We start from the raw sequence: 23,993 nt of genomic DNA, 5'->3' as shown, positions 1-23,993 counted from the left end.
CATCTGTAAAACAGAGATGATATCATTACCTTCCTTAATGAATTGTGTGAATGGTTAGCACCTCACACACAGGAGACAGTAAATGTTTCCTTTTCTTTCATACTCTTTTTTTTTTTAAAGATTTTATTTTATTGAGGTAGAAAGAGAGAGGGTGCGCCCAAGCCAGGGGGAGAAGCAGAGGGAGAAGCAGACTCCTCGCTGAGCAAGGAGCCCACGCCCTACTCGATCCCAGAACCTTGAGATCATGAGCAGACGCTTAATCGAATGAACCACCCAGTCGCCCCTTCTTTCATCCTCTAAACTGGTATTTTAACACTGAACCTAGGATAGTCTTCAGAGTAAGACCCGTGGTAATACTGAGCTTGACAGATAAATATGCAAATAATACTACTTTTAATTTTTCAAGTTAAAAGGATACCCTCACCTCGTTTTGCTCAAGTGTACCAAATACTTTAAGTACCTAATGAGTTTGGCTTTTGGGCCAGTGAGGTCAGAGTTTCAGCTGTTGTCAAAACAAATCTCTATGCTGTTCAAAAATCTGGGAACAATTTATAAATCATTAGTTTTCCCCCAACCAGTTTACCTTTTCTCCCACTCACCTGGGACTTGGGCTATGGCCAAACGTTAACTTCTACTAGTAAGGAAGCTCACTTTGCCAGAACACTAACTGGGAGAACTGAAAACACTGCGTCGCAGGGTCCCGAGCTGTCAATGATCCCGGCCGCCTTTGCCTGATCAGGTGAGGAAACTGAGGCTGAGGGGAAGGAAGGGCTTATCTGCGCCTTACAGTCAGCTCGTTCTTTCCTCAAATGACACCGTTTGACAGCAGCAGGTGCACTATCCAGAGGACTCTAAGAGCGACCACCGCAGAGCAGAAAAAGAACCCGTTCCCCTTAGTGCTGCCTGACTCCGGAGAGGAAAACAGGGACCCCTTTCTCTCTTGGCCACAACCGGGGGCCCCGGTGGGCTCAGGTCCGAAAAGTGCACTTTCCCTGCGATCCACAGCTGCCGCCTGCCGGTTCTACCGGGGGAAGAGACCGCCACTCACCTGCGAATGGGCAGATCGCAATTCCCCCCACCTGGAGTCCGCCCTACAACCTTCTAGTTCGAACTGCAAAGCGCGATGGCTGCCGAGGTCCCAGCTCCCGTCAGCTCCTTCCGGGCTGCCGGGGCGGGGGTGTGTGTGTGTGTGTGTGTGCTTCCCTCCCGATGGTCCGCAGGGCCACCGTTCCACGAGCCCAAAGTTCCGCCTCCTCGCGGTTCCGCCGCCAACACCTAGGCTGAACGCGCTTGAGGGCTGGAGCCAACCTCGTCTCCCCATGCCGGTCAGAAAGGGCTTCAGAGGTCCGAGGGCCTAGTCAGAGAAGCAAACGCGAGTCTGTAGCTTGGGAAAATTATACATTACATCCGTTTTTAAAAATACATTTTTAAAAAATATATCTTTTAAAGTACACCTGTTTCTTGAATTCACAAGTAATTTTACAAAACGTAATTATGTGCCAGATAATAGGTTGGATGCTAGGTTTTGAGCTTTAAACAAGACTGTCCTGACTCTGCTGTTCTTTACTGGTGGATTAACGGTATCTTCCTTAAATGTGTTTAAATAAGAATATTTGAGTGCCTTGAATGGAAGTGTGAGGCTCTCATGATTGCTCGCAAGACTGGTTTTGAGGCCATAGGGACAGAAGAAGGAGCTGTTGGGGGTTAAAGAATGGGTTATTCAATAGAAGAAAATTCTATGACTTCCTCTGCTGGATCTCCCCCTTTCTGCTGCAGCCTCAGAAAATGCCTTAGCCCATGTGTCTTCCCTTCACATTTGCCATTTCTTCTGCTAGAACAAATTTTCTAAACCTCTCCTCTCTACCTCCCTATGTCATCTATACTCTTCAGGTCTCAGCACAGAGACCTCTCATCAAAATCTCCCTCCCAGGGGTGCCTGGGTGGCTCCTTCGATTAAGCTTCTCACCCTTGTTTTCAGCTCAGGGTTTGAGATCCAGCCCCACGTATGGTTCCGTGTTTAGTGGTGAGTCTGCTTGAGATTCTCTCCCTCCTTTTACCCCTCTACTCCTCCTGCCCACCCCCAACGTCTCCCTGTCTCAAATAAATATATAAATAAATAAATAATTTTTGGTGTGATTTTATTTATGTATTTGACAGAGAAAGAAACCGCAAGAGCAGAAATATGAGCAGGGAGAGTGGGAGAGAGAAAACAACCTTCCCCACGAGCAGGGAGTATGATGTGGGGGGCTCAGTCCTAGGACCCTAGGATCATGAACCCAGTGGAAGGCAGACACTTAACAGCTGAGCCACCAGGAGCTCCTAATCAAATAAAATCTTAAAAATCAAAACAAAAAATAAAACTCCCTCCCAATCTTGGTTTCCCCAGCAACTGTATAATTAGCCTATTACCATTCAAGTTACCTTATAATTGTCCAAGTAAATACGTGATTGTTTGTGTAGAGTCTCTCCCAATAGACATTCTGTAAGCTTCCTAAGATCAGGAACCATATCTACCTTTTCCTCTCTTGAACCTGTTTTCAGTGCTTGGCATATAATAGGTGCTCAATACATATGAGCAAGTGATCTATTCATAAATGAAGGACTCCTACGTACTTTTTAAAAAGGGTTTTATGGGTGCCTGGGTGGCTTATTGGGTAAAGCCTCTGCCTGGGGCTCTGGTCATGATCTCAGGGTCCTGGGATGGAGGCCCACATCGGTCTCTCTGCTCAGCGGGGAGCCTGCTTTCCCCTCTCTCTGCCTACTTGTGATCTCTCTTTTTCTGTCAAATAAATAAATAAAATCTTTTTAAAAAATTTAAAAAAGATTTTATTTATTTGACAGAGAGCAAGAGAACACAAGCAGGGTGTCCCAATGCAGGGCTCAATCCCAGGACCCTGGGATCATGACCTGTGGGGAAGGCAGTTACTTAACAGGCTGAGCCACCCAGGCATCCCTCCTAGGTACATTTTTGTCCTCAAGGGATTGAAGAATTTCCCTAAAGTCCATTGATCTGAGTTAGAGGAACTTGTTTTTCCAGTCTGGGTTTCTGCGTTGGTGGTATAGTGGTGAGCATAGCTGCCTTCCAGTCTGGGTTTCCCTCTACTCCCCTTTCCACTTACCTACTCTTGAATCCTGTTTGATTTCTTTAAAATTAATAAAAGGAAATCTCATTTAAAATGGAGTCAGGACGGGTGCCTGGCTGGCTCAGTCAGTGGAGGATGGGACTCTGTCTTGAGATCATGAGCTGGAGCCCAATGTTGGGTATAGAAATCACTTAAATAAATAAATCCTCAGGGACGCCTGGGTGGCTCAGTTGGTTAAGCAGCTGCCTTCGGCTCAGGTCATGATCTCAGCGTCCTGGGATTGAGTCCCACATCGGGCTCCTTGCTCAGCAGGGAGCCTGCTTCTCCCTCTGCCTCTGCCTGCCATTCTGTCTGCCTGTGCTCTCTCTCTCACTCTGATGTGCTCGCTCTCTCTCCCTCTCTCTGACAAATAAAAATCAATCAATCAATCAATCAATCAATCCTCAGGGCGCCTGGGTGGCTCAGTGGGTTAAAGCCTCTGCCTTCAGCTAGGTCATGATCCCAGGGTCCTGGGATGGAGCCCTGCATCTGGCTCTCTGCTCAGCAGGGAGCCTGCTTCCTCCTCTCTCTCTCTGCCTGATTTTCCGCCTACTTGTGATCTCTGTCTGTCAAATAAATGAATAAAATCTCTTTAAAAAAATAAATAAAAATAAATCCTAAAACACACACACACACACACACACATTAAATAAATAAATCTTAATAAAATCTTAAAAAATAATCTTAATCTTAAAAATCTTTAAAAAATAAATTTTAATCACACATACACACACACACACACACACACACACACTGGAGTCAGGAACCAGAAATGGAAGCTCCTATACCCTGCCACTCTTCCTCCATTGCAGACCCCTCCATTGCATTCCCCATATGAAAAAAACTGTATTTACCTCTGTAGCAGGAGGAAAGAATTTCTTTGTCCAGCAACAGCCCAGCCAATGAGAGACTGTCACAACTGAGCCAATGAAAAGCCACTACACTTAGAGCTCCCAGTTTATTCTGAGAGGTGTTTTGTTCATAACAAAGGCCTCTCAACTTAGCCAGTCCTCTGTAAAGAGTGGTCCTCTCCCATGTTCTCTAGACTTGCAAAGCCCTAGCCTGTGTGTCTGAAAATGCAGTTCTCTGCTATTTCAGAATAAACTTTTTTTTTCCAGTAAGATAACTGACAGTTTAATTTTTAAGGTTAACAGTTTTTTGTTTTTGTTTTATTTCAGTTGTAGAGAGACAAAGAGAGCACGCAAGCTGGGGACGGGCAAAGGGAGAAGGAGAGAGAGAATTCCAAGCAGGCTCCATGCTCAGGATGACACAGCCCCAACATGGGGCTCAGTCCCATGACCCTGAAATCAGGACCCGAGCAGAAATCAAGAGTCTGATGCTCAACCCACTGAACCACCCAGGCGCCCCTTAAGGTTAACAGGTTTAACAATGCTTCTAAGTAGTTAAAGGACTAGTTCACTGGACTCCTCAAAATTATAGCTCTTATCTTGATAGCCTTTCTTTCCTGATATTGCTGGCATTTTATTCAGCCTTAAAAAATCTAAACTCCTGGCTTCAGCAAGAAATTGTAAAATGTCTAGGAATGCAAGTTGTGATAATAGGCAAAACATAGTGTCTTTACTCAAGGACCTCCCAGTTTGGCAGGAAAATGTGTTAAGTCACACCTGACTTTCAAAAAAGATGAGGGGAGAGAGGATAATGTAGAAAATGGTGATGGTGATGGGGGAGTGAAGAAACCAGTGATGCCAGTGTTTGAGACAGTCTTTTTTTTTTTAAGATTTTATTTATTTATTTGACAGACAGATCACAAGTAGGCAGAGAGGCAGGCAGAGAGAGAGGAGGAAGCAGGCTCCCTGCTGAGCAGAGAGCCAGATGCGGGCCTCCATCCCAGGACCCTGGGATCATGACCTGAGCAGAGGCTTTAACCCACTGAGCCACCCAGGCGCCCCTGTTTGAGATAGTCTTAAAGGCTACATAACATATTTCCCCCCATTCTTTTTGGTGATTGTTGTTATAAAAGTAATACATATTAATTATAAAAAGTTTGGGTTGCCTCGGTGGCTCAGTCAGTTAAGAGGCTGCCTTTGGCTCAGGTCATGAACCCAGGGTCCTGGGATTAAGCCCCGGGTCGGGCTCCCTGCTCAGTGGAGAATCTACCTTTTCCTCTTCCTCTATCTGCTGCTCTGCCTATGTCTGCCCTCTATCTCTCTGTCAAAAAAAAAAAAAAAAAAGAAAGAAAGAAAGAAAAGAAAAAGTTTAGAAAATCCAGAAAAATTCCTCATGGAAACAAAAATTACCCCCAGTCTCACCTCACAGATTAAACCACTCTTATTAGATTATAATCATACTAGACACGGTTTTATAAAATATTTAAAATTCAAAACATTTATTATAGACACTTTACCATGTAATTAATGATTCTAAATTCTGAATTTTAACGGATACATTTTTAATAGAATATAAAAGATAAGAGCACAACTTCTAGTCACAGACTATGCTTCTAACAAAACTAGCCACCTAGAATGCCCGTGTAGGTAAAATGGGGATTAATATCCAGAAGATTCAGAAGGGATGATATAAGAGAAAATAACATACAAAAAGGGGGAGAGATGGAAAAAGCACCAGGCAGGTATTATGATTTGACTGGGTAGATTTGGGCTGGACTATCAGGGACCTAAGCTCCCATATTATAGAGCCTCTTGAGGGTTTTGAATAGAGCAGAAACGTGTTCAGTGTTGTTTTTGAAAGTTTGCTCTAGGGGTGTCTGGGTGGCTCAGTCGTTAAGCGTCTGCCTTGGGCTCAGGTCATGATCCCAGATAGAGCCCAGCATTGAGCTCCCTGCTTGGTGGGGAATCTGCTTCTCCCTCTCCCAGTTCCCCTGCTTGTGTTCGCTCTCTCACTGTCTCTCTGCCAAATAAATAAATAATCTTTTAAGGAAGAAAGAAAGTTAGTTTGCTCTAGCAGCAACTAGTGTGGGTTGTATTGGAATAGCTTGACTGAAAACAGAGCTCAGGAATGAGGTTGGTCCAATCATGCAGGTAAGTGGTAACACAGGCCTAGGTTGGGTCTATGAGAACAAAGAAATATGGAGTTGTGTGTGAGAATCTATAAACCCTTGAATAAACCTGTAAGATGTAATGATTGATAGCATATTATTAGCTAAAATAAAGGAGTTTTCAAAGTCCAGAATTTTAAGTTGGATTACTTAAATTCCCACAATAGCAACCTCACCGCAGATTACTGGTATCCCTGGCCTAGTTTAATTCAACAACTCCATTCTTCTCCCTGCAGTCAATTATCATCACAGCTGCTGGATTTTTTTAAAGTAAGCTTTAGGCCCAATGTGGTGTTTAAAGTCATGACCCCAAGAACAAGATTTACATGCTTACATTTACAGGTTATGATCTCCAGGTCCTGGCATGGAGCCTCAGGTCAGGTTCCTAGCTCATCAGGGAGTCTGCTTCTCCCTTTCTCTCTGCCTCTCCCCCTACTTGTGCTCTCTCTTTCTCTGCCTCTGTCTCTATATCTCTCTCCAATGAATAACTAAAATCTTTTTAAGAAATAAAATAAAATTGCATTCATCTTTTTTTTAAAGATTTTATTTATTTATTTGACAGAGAGAAATCACAAGTAGATGGAGAGGCAGGCAGAGAGAGAGAGGAGGAAGCAGGCTCCCCGCTGAGCAGAGAGCCCGATGCGGGACTCGATCCCAGGACCCTGAGATCATGACCTGAGCCGAAGGCAGCGGCCCAACCCACTGAGCTACCCAGGCACCCTAAAATTGCATTCATCTTAAAGCATGACTTGGATCAAATTACTCCCCTCTTTATAACTCTTCAACTGCTTCCCAAGGCCTATAAACTTCTTACAATGCCTTACAAGAGGTATTGCTCTGCCTCATCTACTTCTCCAATCTTACCTCTTGCCATTTCTGCCTTGCTCACCATAGCAAGCTCATTCCTGCCTCTGCATTTTGTAGGTGGAAAGAAGAAAAGAGCCTTTCTTCTTTCCATTTTCTCTCTTTGTGTTGCTACCTCTCTCATCCTTTGGATCACACCTTAAATGTCACCTCTTGTCCTGACCATCCTAACCAAACCAGATTCCTACTTGTTACTCGTTGTCTCAGTACCAATACATCAATACCACTGACCAAAATTTTAATTTAAAAATAATGTATTTATGGGTGCCTGGGTGGCTCAGTGGGTTAAAGCCTCTGTCTTTGGCTCAGGTCATGATCCTGGGGTCCTGGGATCGAGCCCGGCATCAGGCTCTCTGCTCAGTGGGGAGCCTGCTTCCCCCTCTATCTCTGCCTGCTGCTCTATTTGTGACCTCTCTCTGTCAAATAAATATATAAAATCTTTAAATAAAATAAACAAAAAATCTTTTTAAAAAAGAACCTGAAAGAATGAAAGACAACATAATTTAGAAATAAGTACTAGTAATGTGGTTTAGACTATACTTGAAATATGAACTCGAAGTAGTGAATTGTTGAGGGGCAAAATAGTCAGAAGATGGGAAAAGATGACACTTTAAATTCATTCACTTGAAAACATTTAGTGAACACCTGTTAAAGGTGAGGCCCTAAGCCAAGTGCTGAGAATATAGATGTGAAAAGGACACATCCTTGGTTTCTACTATCTGAGGATCTAAAAACAAGACACATATGAAATTTTAAAAATTACCTTACAGGGCGCTGGGTGGCTCAGTGTGTTAAAGCCTCTGCTTTCAGCTCAGGTCATGATCCCAGGGTCCTGGGATTGAGCCCCGCATGGGGCTCTCTGCTTGGCAGGGACCCTGCTTCCCCCTCTCTCTCTGCCTGCCTCTCTGCCTACTTGTGAACTCTATCTGTCAAATAAGTAAATAAAATCTTTTAAAAAAATTACCTTAGAATGGGGAGGATATGTATAGAATTTTATTCCACGAAGAAAGGTAAACATAGCCTCAAGCATTTAAGAATGAGAAGTGTTATGAAAAAAAAAAAACAACCCACAGTAAGCAAGATAAGAGGGTTAGAATGAGCAGAGAGGGTATGCTATTGTAGGGGTATTTAGAGAAGGGGTAAAAATAAGTTATTGTGAATAAAGCCTGAAGTGGTGAGAGATTGAGCCACAGGTATATCTTGCAGAGGAGCATCGTGGGTTAAGAAGTTAAGTGTAGGGGCGCCTGCTGTGACTAAGTGGGTTAAAGCCTCTGCCTTCAGCTCAGGTCATGATCCCGGGGTCCTGGGATTGAGCCCCGCATCAGGCTCTCTGCTCAGCAGGGAGCCTGCTTCCTCCCTCTCTCTCTGCCTGCCTCTCTGCCTACTTGTGATCTCTCTCTGTCAAAGAAAAAAAAAGCAAAAAAAAGCAAAGAAAGAAGTTAAGTGTAAAAGGCAGGCTTGTGGTTGGGTAGGTGGAGAAACAGCAAGTATGTGTATAGTGGAGTGAGTGAGAGTGTGGAAGATGAAGACAGAGAGGTATCAGGGCCAGGTCATGTGGGACTTAGAAGGTTGAGTGGGGTTTTGGGTTTTACTCTGTGCAAGATGAGAAAAGCCATGCAGAGAAACTTGATGGAACAGACAAGGGGAGCAATTATAGGTGTTGGGGTAAAGGAAAAGACAGAATAAAGACAGAATCAGTATTTAGGAGCTCAGTTAAACATGTAAGATGGATTGGAGAGAGGCAAACCAGAAAGGCTATCCCGGGAGCTCCAGTGCAAAATAATGAAAATTAACCAGTGGGTGGTGAGAATGGCAAGAACCTACATAAAGATGAAAAGTTTTCAAAGAGAACGATGGGATTTACTGGCTTGGTGTGAGATGAGTGCTCTTGCGGTGTAGCTTCTGAGCTACTGACTTTAGATACAAACAGATGTCCTGCCAGAGGCAAATGAGGCCAAGGGAACTGTTCTTAAAATGGAGTCACAAGAATTTCAGAACCTGTTGTTTGTAACTGAAACCTTTTTTTTGTCTGTTTGTTTGAAATAGGACACATATTTAAATAATTAAAGGACCTAAATTAACTCCCCCTATTCTGAAAAGTAAACAGAATTGTTCCCATTTATCAGCTGACAATTCAACAGTGAGGAACAGGCAGGCAAAGGGGCCCTCCTGTATGAGCTTGGATTCACTTCTGTATGTCAGTGAATTTTGTTTTATTTTATTTATTTTTTTAAAAGATTTTATTTATTTATTTGCCAGACAGAGACCACAAGTAGGCAGAGAAGCAGGCAGAGAGATGGGGAAGCAGGCTCCCGGCTGAGCAGAGAGCTCGATGTGGGACTCAATCTCAGGAACCTGAGATCATGACCTGAGCCGAAGGCAGAGGCTTTAACCCACTGAGCCACCCAGGTGCCCCTGTCAACGAATTTTAATAGGAATGCTTGTCTACCTCTTTGGTCTAAAATAAATAATCATTTTAATGGAATATTCTTTGTATAGTGCTGTCTCCTGCTGAGACTCTGAAGTATCACCTATGTTTTTTGTTTGTTTATCATCTTTAGTAGGATTGAAGGCTTTGAAAATAATGCGTGGAAAATCTGATACATAAACATATGAAGGGTGTATCTGTGGCATAAGGTCCTGTTGTTCTGGAAAACAAGGATAAAAAGGTAGAATATATTACTGACATCAGTTTAGAAAAATGTATGGTACTGTAGGATAGATTCATATAGTTAACTAAAAAAAAAATCAATACCATTAACAACTCATAATAGCACTAATAATTTTTCCTTGATATTTATATAGTCACACTTTAAGAAGTCAGAGAAGGATTTGACAATGTATGGATGACATTTAAAAAGAAAAATTACTGTTGGGGCGCTTGGGTGGCTCAGTCATTAGGCGTCCGCTTTTGGCTCTGGTAGTGATCCTGGAGTCCTGAGATTGAGCCCCACATTGAGCCCCATATTAGGCTCCCTTCTCTGGGGGGGGGGGCCTGCTTCTCCCTCTCCCACTCCCCCTGCTTGTGTTCCCTCTCTCACTGTGTCTCTCTCCATCAAATAAATAAATTTTTTTTGTTAGAATTTTATTTATTTGAGAGAGAGAGAGAGAGAATGAGAAGAGAGAGGTCAGCAGGAGAAACAGACTCCAGGACCCTGGGACCACGACCTGAGCTGAAGACAGAGGCTTTAACCCACTGAGCCACCCAGGTGCCCCAAATAAAATATTTTTTAAAAAGAAAGAAAATTACCTTTTTTAAAAAAGATTTTATTTATTTTATTTGACAGAGATTACAAGTAGGCAGAGAGGCAGGCAGAGAGAGAGGAGGAAGCAGGCTCCCTGCTGAACAGAGAGCCCGATGTGGGGCTTGATCCCAGGACCCTGGAATCATGACCTGAGCCAAAGGCAGAGGCTTTAACCCACTGAGCCACCCAGGCACCCCAGAAAATTACCTTTTTAACTATGTTGTCTCACCTCAATTCCTTAAACTTAACTTCCTATTGTCCCTGAGAGTGGGCAGATGACAAATGCTGCTTTTCTCCTCGGTATTTTATTTTTTTATTGTAAATTTAGCTTTTTATTTTTTATTAAAATTATTTTTATTAACATATAATGTATTATTTACCCCAGGGGTATAGGTCTGTGAATCATCAGACTTTACATATTTCACAGCACTCACTGTAGCCCATATCCTCCCCAATGTCCATAACCCAACCACCCTAGTCCTACCCCCACTCCCCCCAGCATCTCCTAAGTATTTTAAAACTATCACTTAGCCATTGTTTTTTGGGGGAATAAAAACAACACAAGGAAGGGGGACAAATTTTAGAAAAAGGAGTATTTACTTACTAGCATATTATGGTTTTTTTTTTTTAACCAACCGTGGTTGGTTTGTTTAGCCAGCCATTGGTTTGTTTAACCAACCATGATTTATGTTTCAAAATGTCTAATCTTTTAGGTGTTTTTTTTTCCCCTCTGAGCACACAGATATTGCTTAAACAGAATAAAGTCCAAAGAAAGTTTGATTTAACCAAATGAAAGTCCGGTGCCAAAGTCAATAAACCAATTAAGGAGTTGCATTAAAAAAGAAAAAAAATTAAACTACTGCAAGTTGGAGACCAGGTCTAAGCATTTGTCTCTTTGAAGAATGACGGTGACTTTCTCTCTGACCTCAGGAAGGTACAGTCTCTCTGAGGTCTGTTTTCTTTTTAAAACATTGAGAGGCTTGTGTTGCTCATATTTTTGATTAATCTTGAGATATATGATTTGGGATTTTGTTATAGGGAAACAGTTTGACTAAAAGTATCATCTTCATTCTAAAGAAACCTTCATACTTGCATCTTGTGCAAAGGAGTTTAATTGTTTAACTCCACACAAGACAAATACATTTTTAGTAAGGTTCTGAGGCAAATGATAAAAACAGGATTAGGAGAAAATTTAACCCTTAATTATTTGAATTCTTACTGTTTGCTTTTCAGGTCTGACACAATGGTTTAGCTCTTGCTCTAATGATTATATACCATAACATTATACAATATAAATATAGTATTTCATAGCAGGCATTTACAAAATCCTTGGCGTGCTTTTTTTTTTTTTTTAAGGTTTATTTATTTATTGGAGAGAACCCAAGTAGGGAGGAGGGGCAGAGGAAGAGGGAGAAGCAGACTCCCCCCTGAGCAAGGAACCCAATGCAGAACTCCATACCAGGACCCTGGGATCCTGACCTGAGCTGAAGGCGCTCAACCGAGCCATCCAGGCGCCCTTGGTAGGACACTTTAATCAACAGAACAAATCTGTAGATTAAAGAAGAGCTTTGTCATCAGCTCAGAGCAGGAAAAACCCAAGTAGAATGAAGGTAGGTAAAATGGTTAAGGAGTCCATCAATTAACTGTATTATCCCACCTCCCTAAAAGTATATATAAAAAAATAAGTCTGTTTGCCCAGAAAGGAAGTTTGAATGTTCTACCTTACTGTAACCTCTTAGAAGAGGAACTAAAACTGCCATTTAAACCTGCTGTTCAATGTGATGATGTTAATGAACTTTCGCGTGACTATGCTATGAATCAGCGAGTTTCAAAATTAAAATTAGTTGAGTCGTCCAGTGAAAAAACAGAGTTGCTCCTCGATTTGATTACTTTTAACACACGTACATAATTACCCCCCCTTAAAACAAGCAAACAAAACCCAAAAAAACCCCTTATAATTTACACTTGGAATATAATGAAATGTGAAATGAAATACTGCGACGAATATTCATCAGTTCAGCTACCAGAGGCATAGTTTTAAGAGAGGACGATGACTTCTGTCGTCTCAGGTTATCTTCACAAATGCCAGGAGAGGAACTGTCAGTCCCACCCCTCGAAAGTGGCTCCCGAAGCCCGGCCTACTCTCAGATTCTAGCTCTGCCCGCGAGATGACGTTCACTACGGCGGGGATTTCCGTAGCAGTGACACACGCCACTTCCGGCCGGCGGTGCCACTCAGTGACGTGGCAGGCGAGGTCGAGCACGGTCCTTCGGGCAGGGACACCCGGAGCTATCGGGCGGCCTCTGGGAAGCCCTGAGAGGAAAAAAGAGCGCACCGACCGCAGCAGCGACTTCGACCGAGTCCGGAGCCGGAAGTGCCACGTGTCTCGATTGCGCCTGCGCGGCCAGCGGCTGACAGGCACTTCCGGCCGAGGCCTCTCTCGGCTTTCGGTAGGCTGCCGCCTTCCAGCCTGGCGTTCTCGGCCCCACCTGTCCGACTCCCAGGCGTCAGCTCCCAGGCCAACCCGTGGCCGCTCGCGGGCTGGGAAGAATGCAGCGCCATGCCTAGGGCATGATGCGCCACCCTCTCTCCTCGCCTCAGTCCTGAGTTGGTGGTTCCTTCCCTCCGCTTCCAGCAGTCGTCTTTCAGCTCTTAGTTTGGCGCTGTCGCAGACCCCGACCATCCCCTGCCAACCCCGACGCGCACCGTCGTCATGTCCCAGCCGGGGATACCGGCCTCCGGCGGCGCCCCAATCGGCCTCCAGGCCCAGAACGGGGCCGCCTCGGTGTCGGGGTCTCTCTACAGCAACGGTAAGTACTGCCCCGGGGGGCGGGCGGCTGGCGCGGCCTGGGCTCTAGCTGACCTTTGGTTACTGCCGCTGCCTATGGCGACGGAAGAGGGTGACCTCCCGGCCAGGCAAATGAGCGGGTGGTGGTGGGTGCCTGGGCCAAGGAGACCGCCGTGAATATCCAGCCGCAATCCCAGACTCGTCTTAAGTTGTTTCATATTTATTCGTGCGTTCAGTGAACAATTAATGAGTGCTTGCTGAATACAACACGCTGGGTATACGTGGGTGAAAGATACAGATTCGGTGCATACCTCAGTACTCGCATGCAAGGCTCATAGTGCCTGTTCATGTGCTTTCCCCTTCCTTGCCACTTCACCCTGTCTTCCAAGACAGCACAGCTCCGGGACTGATTCATTTCATTTCAGTTCCACAGGGCCTGCGATGGGGTGGGAGTGGGGGCGTCTGAATTTATGGAGGTAAATGAATGTGCTTTTGGCAGGCCCCTTTAAGGCCTGCTCGTGTCTTCCAGAGCCATAGGCGAATGTACATAGGCCACTTGTTAAGCTTTTCAGCTTTGGAAGAATCAAATAATAGGGGATGATCTCCTGTTTGATTTCCAGAGGTCTTTACTCACTTGGAAAAGTGGTCGGAAACACCTCTGAACCTCTCTCGAGAGTGTACATGTGGCACTACACTTTATTAGTTGGTGTTAGAGTTAGTTTTATGCCTCTTCTAGGACTCTTTAAATTGTCTTACATGGTGATTGGCTAAACTTACTATAATTGTTATATTAGAGAAAGAAAGATTTTTTGCCAAAATCTTTCCAAGTTACTGATTTACGAGTAAATCTTTGGCTCATCGAAACAAAACTAGTAGAATAAAACTAATATACTTAAAATGCCCATTGTAATCTAAGATTTTTGTGAAGTTCAGGAAAATAGCCAGTGACTAAAATACCCAATTTACATTGTGTTTAGAGAAGACTAGTGTTTCTTTACAAAGAAGGCTCTAAAAGACTTTTAAAAATGTCTTGAGTAGGCAGGTATGTAGGCAGAAGCAAGAATAAGTGTAAGCACTGTAATGGTATTAAGTTGAATGAATTGTTCCTTCTCATATTTGTGGTAACAGATTAAGTAAAGTGTGTTTGATTCTAGGCTATTTAGTAACATTTACACTGAGGATGAAATCATTTTAAGACTTTCACTTTGAGGCAGAAAAACTGAATATGTCATATGATTGCAGACAGCCTCTCCTCCTATCCTTCCTGCTGCTTTCTTGCAGTGTATTCAATAAACTTCTATATCCTTTAAAAAAAAAGTCATATGGCTACGGCTTTTTCTTATAATCTATAAATTGCAGTTTTACATGAGCAAGTCCTGCAAATACGCTTGTCAGTTTATTTTTTTTTTAAGATTTTATTTATTTATTTGACAGACAGAGATCACAAGTAGGCAGAGAGGCAGGCAGAGAGACAGGAATGGAAGCAGCCTCCCTGCTGGGCAGAGAGCTGCATGTGGGGCTCGATCCAGGACCTGAGATCATGACCTGAGCCGAAAGCAGAGGCTTTAACCCACTGAGCCACCCAGGTGCCCCTTGTCAGTTTATATTTAAGTGCATTGTCATAATTTTGGTGTGATACTGAAGGAAGTTAGCCACTGCAACATGTAGTATAAAAGATTTTGTCACCTCTGTTGGCTTAATCCTGTCCAACAGAGATTTGTTGCACACTTTCTAAGTTCTGTCCTTGGGAATGTAAAAGAAAACAGTCCCTGTGCACACATTGCCCAGGGCCAATTGAGAATTTGCTTAGAAAAGGAAATCCTTAGACTACAAATAGCATTTTGAAGGTATAATTTTGAAAGTCTTTATTATCTCCATTTCTAAAGTTTTTGTAGAATTATTTTCAGTAAAATGGCTAATGGCGTGTACTGGGTTTCTTTGTTGTTCATCCTGCTAATAATAAAGACAGTAGGGATGCAGTGAACAATTGGAGAGGGTATTTCTCTAGAAGGTGGAAGAAGGAGTTCAGTGTTGAAATCTGATTTTATTGGTTAACTCTTTCAGGGCAGTTATTGGTCCTAAAGTATCTTTTGAATACTCGTACTATAGATTTAAAAAAATATATATTTTATTTATTTGTTTGACAGAGAGAGAGGGAACACAAGCAGGGGGTGTTGGAGAGGGAGGAGCAAGCACCCTGCCAAGCAAGGAGCCTGACACAGGGTCTGGATCTCAGGACCTGGGATCATGACCTGAGCTGAAGGCAGGCACTTAATGACTGGGCCACCTAGGCTCCCCTGAATACTCATACTGTAGATTTAATGTAGCTTTTTATTTTTTTTAAAGATTTATTTATTGGGGCACCTGGGTGGCTCAGTGGGTTAAGCCTCTGCCTTCGGCTCAGGTCATGATCTTGGGGTCCTGGGATTGAGCCCTGCATCGGGCTCTCTGCTCAGCAGTGAGCCTATTTCCACTGCCTGCCTCTCTTCCTACTTGTGATCTCTCTCTGTCTGTCAAATAAATAAATAAAATCTTTTTTTTTTTTTAAAGATTTTATTTATTTATCTGACAGAGATTACAAGTAGCAGAGAGGCAGGCAGAGAGAGAGGGGAAAGCAGGCTCCCTGCCGAGCAGAGAGCCCAATGCGGGGCTCGATCCCAGGACCCTGGGATCATGACCCGAGCCGAAGGCAGAGGCTTTAACCCACTGAGCCACCCAGGCGCCCCAATAAATAAAATCTTTTTTAAAAAGATGTTTTTTGTTTGTTTTTAGGGAGGGGGAGAGAGAGAGAGAGAGTGTGTGCAAGCCGGAGTGCACCTGAGGGTGAGCCAGGGGAAGAGCAGAGGAAGAGGGGTAGAATCTTCAGCAGACTCTCTGGTGAGCACAGACTACCAGGAGGGGCTCCATCTCATGACCCTGAGATCATGATCAGAGCTGAAATCAAGAGCCAGATGCTGGGATGCCTGGGTGACTCAGTGGGTTAAGCCACTGCCTTCGGCTTAGGTCATGATCTCAGGGTCCTGGGATCGAGTCCTGCATCGGGCTCTCTGCTCAGCAGGGAGCCTGCTTCCCTCTCTCTCTCTCTCTGCCTGCCTCTCCATCTACTTGTGATCTCTCTCTGTCAAATAAATAAATAAGATCTTTAAAAAAAAAAAAAAAAGAGGGACGCCTGGGTGGCTCAGTTGGTTAAGCAGCTGCCTTCAGCTCAGGTCATGATCCCAGCGTCCTGGGATCGAGTCCCACATAGGGCTCCTTGCTCGGCAGGGAGCCTGCTTCTCCCTCTGCCTCTGCCTGCCTCTCTGTCTGCCTGTGCTCGCTCTCTCTCCCTCTCTCTCTCACAAATAAATAAATAAAATCTTTAAAAAAAAAAAAAAGAGATGCTTAACTGACTGAGACACCCATGCACCTGTTAATGTAGTTTTTTAAAATTACAGTTGATACATAATGTTAAATTAATTTTGGTTATATAACATTACTGATTGGACTTTTCTATGTGCTGTGCTTACTACAAGTGTAGCTACCATCTGTCACCATACAATCCTATTACAAATACAATTGACTATATTTCCTAGGCTGTACCTCTCATCCCCATGACTTACTCATTGCATAGCTGGAAGTTTGTACCTCCCAATGTAGCTTTTTTAAATTGCATATTACAGTTCAGTTGAATATTCAGATACTTTTTAGAAAATCAAAAGACTGAATAGTTACCTTTTCCATTTTTCTGTAACTTATTGTGGTATTTTATAGTGTCATTATATGTAATTCCTGACACACCAGGACATTTTTTTTTCTGTGGTAGATTGTTACATTGCAATCTAAAGGTTGTCTAAACAAGTTTCTCTAAGTCTGTATAGATTTGTGTACACATATTTTCTTTGCAAAAATTGACAGTGAAACTGTAAGGCTATATAAACTGGCATATCTTCATCTCATTAATATGTAATAAGGCTAAAGGCGAATAATAACTCCCACTCTTTTTTGTTAAAGATTTAAAAAAAATTTTTTTTAAGTGATCTCTGTACCTATGTGGCTCAAATTCACAACCCCAAGTATGAATCCCATGCTTTACTGACTGAGCTAGCCAGGTGCTCCTCATGACTCCCACTTTTTTTTTCCTTTTTTTTTTTTTTTTTAAAATTTGAGACAGAGGAAGAGAGAGCAAATGCATACATACTCTGTGGGAGGGGGGCAGAGAGGGAGAGAGACAAGCAGCCTACACACTGAGTGCAGAGTCCAACATGGGACTCCATTTCACAAACCTGAGATCATGATCTGAGCCAGAATCAAGTTGGCTGTTTAATCAGATGAGCCACCCAGGTATCCCATGACTCCCACTTTTAATTAGTTGGATTTTTTGACTACTTGGATCAATTTGCCAAGGCAGTTAGAAACTGTAGTTTTACTAATTTTATTTTTTGGTAATATTTATGTAATGTTCACTTTCTCCCAAATATAGTAGAGGTCTCAAAGGATATTTGTCATCATTTGTACCACCCAGATTTCCCTGGTTTAATGTATGGAATTTTTTAATTTTTTGAAGAGTTTGTTTGAGAGAGAGAGCAAGCAAGCACACAAGCAGGTGGAGAGGCAGAGAGAGGAGAAGTGGACTCCTCGCTGAGCAGGGAGACTGATGTGGAGCTTGATCCCAGGACTTTGGGATCGTAACCTGAACTGAAGGCAGGCACTTAACCAGCTGAGCCACTGAAGTGCCCCTAACGTATGTAATTTTGTAAAATAATACCTTTCTGCCCTCTGGACTATAAAACCTGTATAAGCAAGGGTATCTGCTTTTGCACATCATCCTCTCTCCAACTTTCCACATGGTATCTAGCACATTTTAGGAATTACCAGTTTCATTGAATGGAAGTTTTAGAGTTAGGTGTTTTGGAATTTAAGTCACTAAATATATATTCACGTAATACAAGATTAGATCTCATTTCCAAACTCCTTTTTTTCTGATGTATTTTTAGTGTTTTTTTTTTTTTTTTAGCAATATTAACTAAGACAATAGAATATGTTGGGGGTTGTTATTCGGTCATCAATTTAAATGTTAGACTTGTGCCATCTGCTGTAGGCGTGACAGAAATGTAGGTCTTTTTTAGTTTCATTATGATGTAAACCATGTTTATGATCGTGTATTTGATATAGAAAATCTCTAGTTATGAACAAAGCATGCTACAAATAAAATTGGCATGGTCTGTGATTGTTGTGGCCTTTTCATGTTTTCAGTAGGGGCAGTAACTTTGGACTTCCAAAACTTGCAGTAACTTTGGACTTCCAAAACTTTTTGTGTATCTCTGTGAGAACTTTTGGTGTTGAGCTTCATGTTTGTCTCTGCTGATAGACTGGAAGTTCCTGAAAGACAGATATAGTAACCATAAGAACTATCATTTATTGTTTACATATTCCAAACTCAGTGCTAGGTTATGTTATACCCATTATCTCATCTAATTCTCACAACTGCACTGTGGGGTAAGAACTGTTAAGTACTGACAAGGAAACTATGATGCGGGATGCCTGGGTGGCTCAGTGGGATGTGCGTCTGCCTTAGGCTCCAGTCGTGGTCCAGGGGTTCTGGGACAGAGTTTCCCATCTGTTTCTCCCTCTGCCCTTCCCCTGTGCTCATGCACATGCACATTCTCTCTCTCTCTCACTTGCGTGCTCTCTATCTCAAATAAATCAATAAAATCTCTAAAAAAAAAAAAAAAAAAGGAAACCGTGATGGGTGGACAAGGAACTAGTTTAAGGTCACACAGCTAATAAATTGTGGATACTAGATTTCAAGCCTAGGCAGTCTTAGTTAAGCACTCTTATTCAGTTTATCTGGTTGTTATATCTGAATCTCAGGACCTAGCACCTGGAATTAGAGCCTGAATCAAGGATCAGAACCTTCTCTTTGGTTTCTTTGTGTAGGTGGATGCATATGATTATAGTAAGTTTATATTTTTCAAAATTGCCACGTAGCTTATTCTCCCTTGGATTATAATTATTATATAACCTGACCCTCACTTTTTTTTAGTATATAGTCAGTTTCTTTGATATTTCAACATCACATTTCATAAATGTTTTCCAGATCCTGTAATTGCTCCTACCCCACTTAGATTCCTTGCATTTGCTTTTCTCTTTCCATTGCTTTCCGAATGCTATTATTTTTTAGTGACTGACCCACAAGTTGTACTCACACAGTGGCATTCATTTGTCGTACTTTAAGTTTCATTTGGTCAGCTCTCTTAGTGATCAGAATATATTTAATGTGTGGGGTGAGGTGCTGAATGAGATTCTTTCCCAATATTTAATTTATCATTCAAACCTGTTGTATTTAAAAATACCTACTCAGGGTGCCTGGGTGGCTCAGTGGATTAAGCCGCTGCCTTCGGCTCAGGTCATGATCTCAGGGTCCTGGGATCGAGTCCCGCATCGGGCTCTCTGCTCAGCAGGGAGCCTGCTTCCTCCTCTCTCTCTCTCTCTCTGCCTGCCTCTCTGCCTACTTGTGATCTCTCTCTGTCAAATAAAAAAAAAAAAAAAATACCTACTCAAAGGGGCGCCTGGGTGGCTCAGTGGGTTAAAGCCTCTGCCTTTCGCTCAGGTCATGATCCCAGGGTTCTGGGATCAAGCCCCACATCGGACTCTCTGCTCAGCAGGGAGCCTGCTTCCCTTCCTCTCTCTGCCTGCCTCTCTGCCTACTTGTGATCTCTGTCTGTCAAATAAATAAATAAATTAAAAAAAATACCTACACAAAAAGAAGGAACTTGTCAAGGTTTAAGGAACATATTACTCTCTCAAATGTGATATTTTTGAATACTTGGTCATTTTTCTCTGACTTTTACTTATACTTCTGTGTATGACACCATAATTAATAGAACCATACTCTAGAGAGCCTTGAATTAATTTAAATTGGTCATTCAGTTGGATTCATGTATGATTGATGGAAAATGTAAACTGTCCCTGGAAAATAGTATGTATTTAGTGAATGGATTAATGAATGAATTGCTTAAGAATACAAAGAGTGCTGGTCTTTTTGCTTGAAATTTTAGGGAAAACCATTCTTGGCGCCATCTTTTCCCTTTAGTATTAAATGTGCATGAAAGGGATAGTTTATGGATTGTGCTTTTTTGACTGTCCAGTAGGCTTTCTTGAAGAAACTTGTAAAATTAAAATTTATTTTGGGGGCACCTGGGTGGCTTAGATGATTAAGTGTATGCCTTGAGCTCAGGTCATGATCTCCAGGTCCTGGGATCAAGCCTGGCAGGGTCCCAGCTCAGCAGAGCTTCTCCCTATCCCTCTGCCTCTCTCCTTGCCTGTGCTCTCTCTGTTTCTCCCTCTCTCAAATAAATAAATAAAATATTTTTAAAAAATAAAATTTATTTTTTATTCATTGGAATAGTATACTGAAGTTTTTTTAAAATCTTTGCATTCTAGATTTCATTAGTAATCATATATCAAGGCATTTTGGCACATCAGTGGTTTCTTCATAAAGTTTCTTCTGATGTACATGAGAACCCCTAGGACATGACATTTTTACTAATGGGGATTCTGGGATCCCATTGAGTGCAATAGAAATGGAATTTACAGGGGCACCTGGGTGGCTCAGTGGGTTAAGGCCTCTGCCTTCGGCTTGGATCATGGTCTCAGGGTCCTGGGATCGAGCCCCACATTGGGCTCTCGGCTCGGCGGGGAGCCTGCTTCCCCCCACCCCCTCTGCCTCCCTCTCTGCCTGCTTGTGATCTCTCTCTATGTGTCAAGTAAATAAGTAAAATCTTTGGGAAAAAAAAAAAAGAAATGGAATTTACAAAGGTGGAACTTGTATCTCTTTGATTCTGAAGCTGCTGTTTGGGTAATTGAGTAGCAATCATTTACTTTTTTTTTTTTTTAAAGATTTTATTTATTTATTTGAGAGAGAGCGTGCACAAGCAGGTGAGAGGCAGAGGGAAAGGGCGAAGCAGACTCCCCGCCAGGCAGGGAGCCCCACGTGGGACTCGATCCCAGGACCCTGGGATCACGACCCGAGCAGAAGGCAGACGTTTAACTGACTGAGCCACTCAGGTGCCCCAGCAATCATTTACTTTTAAAGATTTTATTTATTTATTTATTTTGAGAAAGAGTAGGGGGAGGAGCAGAGGGAGAGGAAGAAGCAGAGTGCAGAGCCCTCCACAGGGCTTGATCTTATAACCCCAAGACAGACCTGAGCCGAAATCAGGTCAGACCCTCAAACCTACTGAACCACCCAAGTGCTGCCATCTGCTTTTATTTTAATCTCTTGTTTGCATCTTTGCCTCTTTTTTATTTTTTTTTAAGATTTTATTTATTTATTTGACAGACGGAGATCACAAGCAGGCAGAGAAGCAGGCAGAGAGAAGGGGGGAGGGAAGCAGGCTCCCCACTGAGCAGAGAGCCCGATACGGGGCTTGATCCCAGGACCCTGAGATCATGACCCGAGCCGAAGGCAGAGGCTTTAACCCACTGAGCCACGCAGGTGCCCCGAATCTTTGCCTCTTTACCTTCTCTAAATTTGGCTTCTATTTCCAGACATCCCCCAAAACAGCTCTAAATAAGGTCACAGATGACTTTTTAGTTATTAAATACAAAAAATATTTTTCATTTCTCATATTTTTCAAGCAGCATCTGATGTTCTTCATTACTACTTGTTTCCATTTAAGACCCTTCTGATTTGTCTTTTTTTCCTCAACAGCAGTATTCTTAATTTTCTTCTTTTTTTGATTGCCTTTTTTCTTCTCTCTTTTCTTTAAAATTTATTTGCCAGAGAGAGGGCATGATCAGGGAGAAGTGGCAGAGGGAGAGGGAGAAGCAGGCTCCCCACTGAGCAGGGAGCCTGATGCGGGACTCAGTCCCAGCACCCTGGATCCTGAAGGCAGATACTTAACTGACTGAGCCACCCAGATGTCCCTTCTTTTCTCTCTTTCTTAAATATTGGTGTTTTTCAGGTTCTGACTTGGTTCTCTTCTTTTTCTTTCGTTCTTAAAACAAATAATAATAACAATAGGGGTGCCTAGCTCTTCAGTCAGTATAGCATGTGACTCTTGGTCTAAGGGTTGTGAGTTTGAGCACCATGTTGGGTGTAGAGATTACTTAAAAATAAAATCTTTCCTGGCTGGCTCAGTTAGTAGAGTATGGGCTCTTGTGAGTTTGAGCCTCAAGTTGGCTATAGAGATTATACCAAAAAAAAAAAAAAAAGGCAAAAAAACTTTAAAAATTTAAAAAGAAAACTCCCAAAATATTTTTTTTCACATCATTTCTGTAGCTAGGTTTCTTCTTTTCTTACTCTATATATACTTCTGGATGTCATTAATCCCCATAGTATCAAATGTTGTGTATGTGCCAGTGATTGCCAAAGTTATATCATAAGCTGAAATCCATCTCTTTGGCTGCAGATAGATGTCTTTCTGTTGTACATCTGTATTTGGATTTCTTGGTGACACCTGAAAGTATATTTAAAATAATTCTTTATTCCCTCCTCCTTTTGCTGTTCTCTATCTTCCCCAATTCTTTTCTTCTCCTCTCCAGTGAATGGCACTGCTGTCCACTGAGTTGTTCAGTTTGGAATCTGGGGAGTTATCCCTAATTGCTTCCTCTATTCACTTTCTTCACATGAACTCAGATACTCAGTTCACATCAAGTCCCATCAGTTGTATTTCTTCAGTCAGTTTTTAAAACTTACATATGGGTGTTAAATATTTATTTGCAACTCTAATGTTAAATTTTTTTTAAAAAAACGTATGCAAACACAAAGCTAGGCTTAAACTTCATATATTTATAGGTTCTGTACAATGTAAAAGTAAAAGTTAAAATAAAAACATATGTAAAAGCAGTACAGTTCAAAGTTAACATATTAAATAATGTGATGGATTATGTTGGGTTGAAGCCAAAGCTGATTGGATTGTTTTGATTTTGTACGTGTTGGAACATCATTTGGGCGTTATCATGGTCAGTCTTCTTTTCTTTTTAAAGTCAAGTGTTGCCTGGGTGGCTTAGGGGGTTGAGCATCCGACTTGATCTCAGTTCAGGTCTTGATCTCAGGGATGTGAGTATGAGGCCCACCTTGGGCTCCATGCTGCTCATGGATCTACTTAAAAAAATGTGGGGCACCTGGGTGGCTCAGTTGGTAAGGTGTTTGACTTTGGCTCAAGTTGTGATCTCGGGATCCTGGGATGGAGCCCTCCATTTGGCTCCGCACTCAGTGGGAGTCAGCTTCTCCCTCTTCCTCTGCCCCATTTCCATTCATTTTTCTTTCTCTCTCTCTCTTTGACTATCTCTCTCAAATAAATAAATATAATCTTCAGAAATTGAAAAAATAAAGATGAAACTTGTTTTCAGTTGTGGGGGAAGAATTTTTCCTACACTGTTAGATTTGGTGTTTGGGGGCCTGTGAATTAAACTGGCAAGAGACAGAGATCAGTAAGAGAGAAGATACCGTTTTTTTTATATATTATGAGAGTTTACAAAGATGTGACTCAAGGAGGCAGATAGAATTTGGAATTTAGGTACCATCCTTTTTTTTTTTTTTCTGGATTTTATTTATTTATTTGACAGAGAAGGAGAGCACAAATGGGGAGCGGGAGAGGGAGAAGCAGGTCCCCACTGAGCAGGAAGTTGATGTAGTGCTCAATTCCAGGACCCTGGGATCATGACCTCAACCAAAGGCAGACACTTAACTGACTGAGCTACCAACCACCCCTTGGGTGCCATCTTAATAGCAGAAGGGGAGAGAGAGAACGGCACTTACGGTAAAACAAAATGATTTTTAGGAAAAATGGGGCCCTTAATAGAATAGATGGGAGATTTGATAGTTCTGCGGCAATATGTTTAGGTGTAGTGTGGAGACTTCTCATTTCAGGTGATAGGAGTCAGTTATCTCTGGTTGTTCCTGGGCTGGAGATTTATGATAATTGAGTTTTTTGGCATTCTTTTGGGAGGCTCTGCTTTTGGTTGACTAAGAG

General features: G+C 42.4%; 2 protein-coding genes across 3 annotated transcripts in view; one reads left to right on the top strand and one right to left on the bottom strand.

Moving 5' to 3' along the window:
- Nucleotides 1-1,157, bottom strand: part of SAR1B (secretion associated Ras related GTPase 1B) — a 28,226-nt gene extending 27,069 nt beyond the window's left edge. Inside the window, exon 1 of the mRNA XM_044227371.1 lies at nucleotides 1,049-1,157. The gene's annotated coding sequence lies outside the window, so the exon portion shown is untranslated. The remainder of the gene's footprint in view (nucleotides 1-1,048) is intronic.
- Nucleotides 1,158-12,688: 11,531 nt separating this feature from the next.
- Nucleotides 12,689-23,993, top strand: part of SEC24A (SEC24 homolog A, COPII coat complex component) — a 66,049-nt gene continuing 54,744 nt past the window's right edge. Inside the window, exon 1 of one of the 2 annotated variants that reach the window (XM_044227347.1) lies at nucleotides 12,689-13,057. In XM_044227347.1, coding sequence (XP_044083282.1) covers nucleotides 12,961-13,057 — 97 coding nt within the window. In that variant the 5' untranslated portion in view covers nucleotides 12,689-12,960. The remainder of the gene's footprint in view (nucleotides 13,058-23,993) is intronic. The other variant, XM_044227339.1, reaches the window with a different exon arrangement.

This window comes from Neovison vison, chromosome 1 (genome assembly GCF_020171115.1).
Source record: "Neovison vison isolate M4711 chromosome 1, ASM_NN_V1, whole genome shotgun sequence".
Taxonomy (NCBI): Eukaryota; Metazoa; Chordata; class Mammalia; order Carnivora; family Mustelidae; genus Neogale; species Neogale vison.
Note: the sequence above shows the minus strand (reverse complement) of the source record. Positions and strands in the feature narration are given on the sequence as shown.